The following is a 6,054-nucleotide window of genomic DNA, read 5'->3' as shown; positions in this document are numbered from 1 at the left end:
GTACATCGGAGATTAAACGTAATTGAGATAAGGAAGAAAGCAAGGAAGAGACAATTAAGAGTAAGTGCGACCGTGACATGCATTGGTGAATAGTGGCGGCAAGATAAACCCCAAAAACCTTTGAGAATGGAAGAGGGTGTGTGAGACAGAGAGAATGAGGAGGAGTGAGAGTGAGAGAGAGAGAGAGCGGGAGGACGCAAAGATAAAAAGCAGATACGTTTATGGTTTACAGACATGCCAACATAGGCATGGAAGGCAATGTGTTATGATATATGGATTGCTTTAGATTTCGTTCCATTTCTTCGTGTAAGTGTGTGGGTTCCGAGCGAAGTGCAATACGCTGGCATTGTGATTATATTTTGGATCATATTTTGCACGCAGATGAGATGTTTGTTAACGAATTGCTTAGGTAATGGATATGATCGTTTCGTGTGATCAAAATTGCTTTTGGTCTGCAATCCTTGCAGCATTTATAATGAATGATCAACTTAAAGTAACCATACGGGAAGAATGCTGGATAATGTTATGATGACACTTGTTTGCTAAACCGTGCAAAATGTACAATATGCACAGCGGGTAATACAAACGAGAGTGCTGCAGAGCACGAGGTAGCTAAGGCTCACAGAAGATAGGAATCTGCAAGGGATGGGAAGAGCGCAAAGCTGACGTCTCAGTGTCCCGCCCGTATGTGCGACAATTCCTCCCTCCTCCGCCAGGTGACTCCGGCCTGCCGCTGCAGCCTGTGGTCACCTGGCTGATGGCCGCCCGCAGGATTATGCCGAAAACCACTCGCCCGTTCCCCGCCGCGCCGCCCAGCCCCGGCGCCCCGGCGCCGCAGCGCGCTTCCGCAGCCGGGCTGACCCGACGCCGCGCGCCGGTCGCTGCAGAGGCGGCGTCACCGGGCCACGTAGCCACGTTCGCACGGTTGGTCGGTTCGAACATGGCTTCCCGCGCTGGGTGGCCCGGCTGGCGGTCCGGCCCGTCCCTGGCGCGATTTAGACCTCCGCCCAGGCCTCGAACGCTGCAGAGGCGTGGCAGGTCTTGACAAATGAGCGGCGGCGGCGGTTTAATGCGTCACTTTCCGTCACGTCAGACGACGCGGCGCTGTGTCCGCGCGGGATTAACACCTGGACGGGCGACTTAAAACACTCCCAGACGCCACCCCTTCGCCGGCTGCTCCCACACGCCTCTGGAACGGGGAGGGGGCCCATGGATCGTCAGCGGGTGAGCCGGAGGGGAGTATCAATATGCAGGCGCGACGCGACCGGCCGGGAGCCTCCAGACGGGAGTCGCCCCGGCCGAGGCTGGCCACGCCAGGATCGGCGCCGATAACTCCGTCAGGAGTCCCCGCCGCAGCTTCGGGCCATCGATCGGGCCTGATGTAGGCAGCTGGGTCTGCCGTGAGATACGGCCCGGAGGAGGAGGTGGCTGGCTTGGCGGCAGGTGGGAGGCTGGGGTTGGCACGATGGACGAGCCCGCGGGCTTTGGGGCCCTACAGGCGGCTGGGTTTGGTGACGGACACGTCAGCCCGTCTTTGGCGTGACACAGAAGGTCGGGTTTGGCGCCACACGCGGCGCTGTGGGGTTTGGCGTGACACGGAAGGTCGGGTTTGGCGTCACACGCGGGACAGTGGGGTTTGGAGTGACACGGAAGGTTTGGTTTGGCGTCACATGCGGGGCTGTGGGGTTGTGCGTGACACGGAAGGTCAGGTTTGGCGTGACACACCTGCCTGGGCTTGAATTGTCCTGGTAGAGGGGCGCAGCCAGGGCTCTCTTGATGGGGGGATGCAGTGAGTACACGTTATGCCTACCTTTAGCCCTCTATCCTGAACCATCCATGGCAAAAAATAAAACACTCTAGGCCTAAGGGAATGCCTCCTCTACCCTGACTGCGCCCCTGTGCCGTTGGCTGTGACGTAATTAATGGGACGTGTCAGTAGTGCCAGTTTGGCAAAAGAGGGACCGAGAGGAGGATCAGACTGGAATTACCGAGCAGGTATATCTGGGTAGTGGCTGTGAAAGTTGTCTCAGTGTCCGTGGGCCCGTCGTATCGTGCTTATCCGCTTAGGAACGCTGAGGGGACAGCTGACAGCTTGTCAAGTTTATGGGTACAAACAGACCTCATTAGCTCTCATCTCTTCTCGTAGATAACGCAGCACACGTGTTTGTAAAATGAGCATTTGGCTGCAACCTTATCTCATGCATCCAATATGCATGAACATATTTTCTTCCCGTTCAGTGGGTTCAAAGCCACTCAGTTGGTCAGCTATGAATGCAGAACCTCGAAAGCTTCCCTGCTTCATTCACCAGTCTTTATTTCACTGGCAATGATGATAAAGACGCCTCATTGCGTTTGGCATCGGTCTTTCTGACAAGCTCAGACACCACTTATGACTTCCGGCAAATCTTCACTTATCACACACACTCATCACCGCGTCGTGACGCTGTGGGATTTCACTTCGGCCGGCAAGAGTTATTCGGATCAGACCACACCGCCCGCCGCCCGTCCTCCCCATGACCCATCCAGGGCCGCCCCACGCCTCTCCCGTGGTGACCCCGCAGCGCAGGTGCAGCATCGTGGGGCCACCTCCCACACGCGCGTCGGCCGCGGCGATTGATGCGCCGCGATAGCCCTGCGAGCGGCGGCAGTGGCGCGGCCCGCCGCGCGCCGGCCGCCGTCGCGCGCAGCTATCGGACGTGATCGGTCGTAACACGCGGGCGAGAGGCGGCGGCCGGTGCCGGCGGCGCCCGACCCGCCGCCGACCCGCCGACTAATGAGCAGGTAATGAGAGCGCGCCGCACAGATACGGTGACACTGAGTCATGATTGTTTTGGCGCCGCCCGGTCGTGTGGGAGAGAGACGCGCGAGGAACACGCCGGGGGAGGTCTGGGCTCGATCCCTGCACTCGGCAACTTTCCACCGATCCGGTGTCTTTCGGACTGCGGCGGCACTGTTGAATTTGGTAACAGCGGGTTTTGATGCGTAACGGGGCAGTTCTGAAGCGGTAGACGTTATCTGTGTGCGTCGGGACTGAGGTCCAGTACCGTGGCACGGAACTGAACCGGTCTGGGCCTGGCTGGTGCTCACAGCGCCCTTTGAGAACCAGCTGTGTTGCCTGTCCTGGAAGCACCGGGTTGACGATGCTCAGACGTGCTATGATGTGGGCGGAAGTGGCGGTAGACCGATTGTCAGGTGGTTGTGGAGTGACAGGGCAGTTCAATACACATCATTCTTCCCGGTCATAAGCGAGAGAGAGAGAGAGAGAGAGAGAGAGAGGAGAGAGGAGAGAGAGAGAGAGAGAGAGAGAGGAGAGAGAGAGGGAGAGAGAGAGAGAGAGAGCAGAGAGAGAGAGAGAGAGAGAGAGAGAGAGAGGAAGAGAGGAGGAGAGAGAGAGAGAGAGAGAGAGAGAGGTTGTGATGATGTTAAATAAACACACGCGTGTGAGCGTGTATGCATGTACCAGGTATATGCAAGAAAGCATAAAATTATATGGGGTAGGGAACGGCAAAAAGTGGTGACTGAAGTCATTGAAAAGTCCATAGGGGCGAACTGGGGTGAGTTGTGTCATGTCCAAAATAGTAGCAGAGTGATGTATTTCAAATATTTTTGATGGGTAGCAGTCTTGAGTCACTCCGCTGATGTACAGCAGCTCCCACCACCTTTCAGTGTAATTCTGATTGTTCTGTACATCGTTGAGAGCTATAGCAATCGGTGTAAATTGTGCCTAAGGGCTTATGGCATATCGTCCATATGTCATTGATTGGCTCACTGTCAATGATAAGATGCCATGACAAGGGTTTATGGCATAAGTGGACCAATCTGAATGTTGCACTGTGTGGTGGCAAATTACATGTATCGCATATACTGTAAAACATTTGGCGTCTGCTTGCCAAGGACTTCTGGGAGCCGCGAATATTCTTCCAAGACATCGGGCGTTACATGTATCAGTTGTGCATGGGGCATGTTGTATCAGTGATACAATGGATCGACCATTTATCATGACTGACTCACTGTCAATGATTCAATAGCACGATTGCCGAGACCCATGCAGACTCATGAATTGTGCGCGAGTGACCGAAACCGAGGTGGCAGCGGTCGTAAAGTAAACACCGATCGATAAAAAGGACAAAATTTGTCACGTCGCAATCACGACGGATTGCGAAATAGCCCAGACGTGCGCATTTGGCCTACATGCCGTAACGCATTTAGTTTGCTGGCGATGCAACTTACCCCATGACAAAAAAGCATAAGTGCAATTTCCCCGACCACGTGATACAATTAACCCCAGGGTGGAGCAAGTTGTCTCATTTGAGAGGAGGTCGTTCAGAAGTCGTCGACTAAAAGAATGAAGACGTGGTCTCCAAAACTTTGCCGTCACATATGAAGCTGAAGGTTATAGCTGTCTGGAGATATAAGAATCTTAGTCCTATTCTCACAAGTTATGGCAGGAGGGAGCTCAGAGCAAAAGCTGATGCAACTCTCCCTGCTATCCCCTAATAATGAAATGGTGTTCAAAATTGCTATTTAGGCTATACACGCTTGTTGACAGCAATCGATACAAAATAAAACAGCCTATATGCCTATTTTTCCGGTTTTATATTATTGTACAAGAGGTTTTGACGCCTTTGTAGCCCATGGATGATATCCGTTGTCGATTGGCCCCCTCATCATGGCGTTTGGACAAGATGACAGTGCGATTTTCTCTTTAACACCATTAGAATTTCACCGTCGTGACTACGCCTCTCTCCCTTTCCAGCATCATCATGCTGCCTAGTCGGATGCCGGAAGCAGCCTCACAGCAATGTCATGATCATGACATGATGACTTCCGACCAGCGACACTCCGGACCAGCGTTACTGAACCGCACAAGATACACCAGCAACGGCGGGCCTACGCTGCTTCCGAAAGTTGTTACCTCTGACTAATCACACGGATTGCCGTGCCCTGATCGAAGCAATGCTATGCTCCGTGTGAAGCCGACGACGGCCCCAGGCTTCTCTGAAACCAAGACGACTGCTGTCACACGGCTCCCAGCGACGATCAATCCCGCGCGCTGTCATATCGGGAACGACGTGACCTGACGTGACCGCTCATCCGGTCTGACGGCAGATCAAAGGCGCCGCTGGACCGGAAGTGCCGGCAAACATCGTCACCGCGCACCGCGCGCCGGGCAAACAGCCGGCCCTGCTCCGCGAAGGCGCTGTGGATACGGCCTTTTTACCGCGAGCCGCGTTTATTTTCGTGACTTGGTTGTCTCCAGCGGCGCGCGCCGTGAGGTACCCGTCGGCGGATGATGGGGACAGCCCCAGTCGGGATCAGGGCAAGTTGTCGGCCGGCCGCTTTCTCCCGAAGAGGCGCGCCGAGCAGAAAAAAACCTGCAGCTTTCCTGGCATCTGAACTGGAAGTTTTGGGGTGTACGTAAAGCTTAGGGAGATCAGGATCAGAAAAAGTGTTGGTGGTGGCGAAGAGTGAACTGGTTCTCCGGTATTGTATTGTGCATCGTCGTGGACCGTGCTGAACAATGGCGATGAAGAACTGTGTCAGCCCGGTGACAAACATACTTTTTGGAGCTAGCTATTCGGCTGCAGCTCCGAAACTCCTCACATGGAAGCATCAGTTCATATCTAAATCCGCAGCTGGCTGCAAGCAATATACATTTGCAACTTGTCCAGGCCATTGTTGTTGTTGTTGCAGCAGTCATTGCATTGCCAGCGCACTACATACATACCTTGACAAATGCATTGAGGCAAAAGCAGGCCTGCCATCTTGATTCGGCGAGGCTGCCAGTCCAGTACCAGCAATGGCTGGGTACACGCGGGCGGCGATATTCTCCGTGTGAAAGTTTGGGCCATAAGGAGTCAAAGTGTTTAAGCAGATTTTGAAGTTCTCTTTTCATTATGTATGTTTCTGCAGAAAATTAAAACAGATGAGAATCATACAGACACCGATGCTGCAGCATCAAACGTGCCATCAAAATGTTCGAGCTCCGATCCCTTGATGTGAGATTCATGTTTCCAGGTCCCATAAGACGAACAATATCAGTTACCTGGAACG

At 53.8% G+C, this 6,054-nt stretch overlaps 1 protein-coding gene across 1 annotated transcript in view; it reads left to right on the top strand.

The window, feature by feature from the left end:
- The window catches only part of LOC119093310 (uncharacterized), a 30,223-nt gene extending 24,169 nt beyond the window's left edge, over nt 1-6,054 (top strand). Inside the window, exon 7 of the mRNA XM_037216255.1 lies at nt 4,757-6,054. Coding sequence (XP_037072150.1) covers nt 4,757-4,774 — 18 coding nt within the window. The 3' untranslated portion in view covers nt 4,775-6,054. The remainder of the gene's footprint in view (nt 1-4,756) is intronic.

This window comes from Pollicipes pollicipes, unplaced genomic scaffold (genome assembly GCF_011947565.3).
Source record: "Pollicipes pollicipes isolate AB1234 unplaced genomic scaffold, Ppol_2.1 Scaffold_4002;HRSCAF=4701_pilon_pilon_pilon, whole genome shotgun sequence".
Lineage (NCBI taxonomy): Eukaryota > Metazoa > Arthropoda > Thecostraca > Pollicipedomorpha > Pollicipedidae > Pollicipes > Pollicipes pollicipes.
Note: the sequence above shows the minus strand (reverse complement) of the source record. Positions and strands in the feature narration are given on the sequence as shown.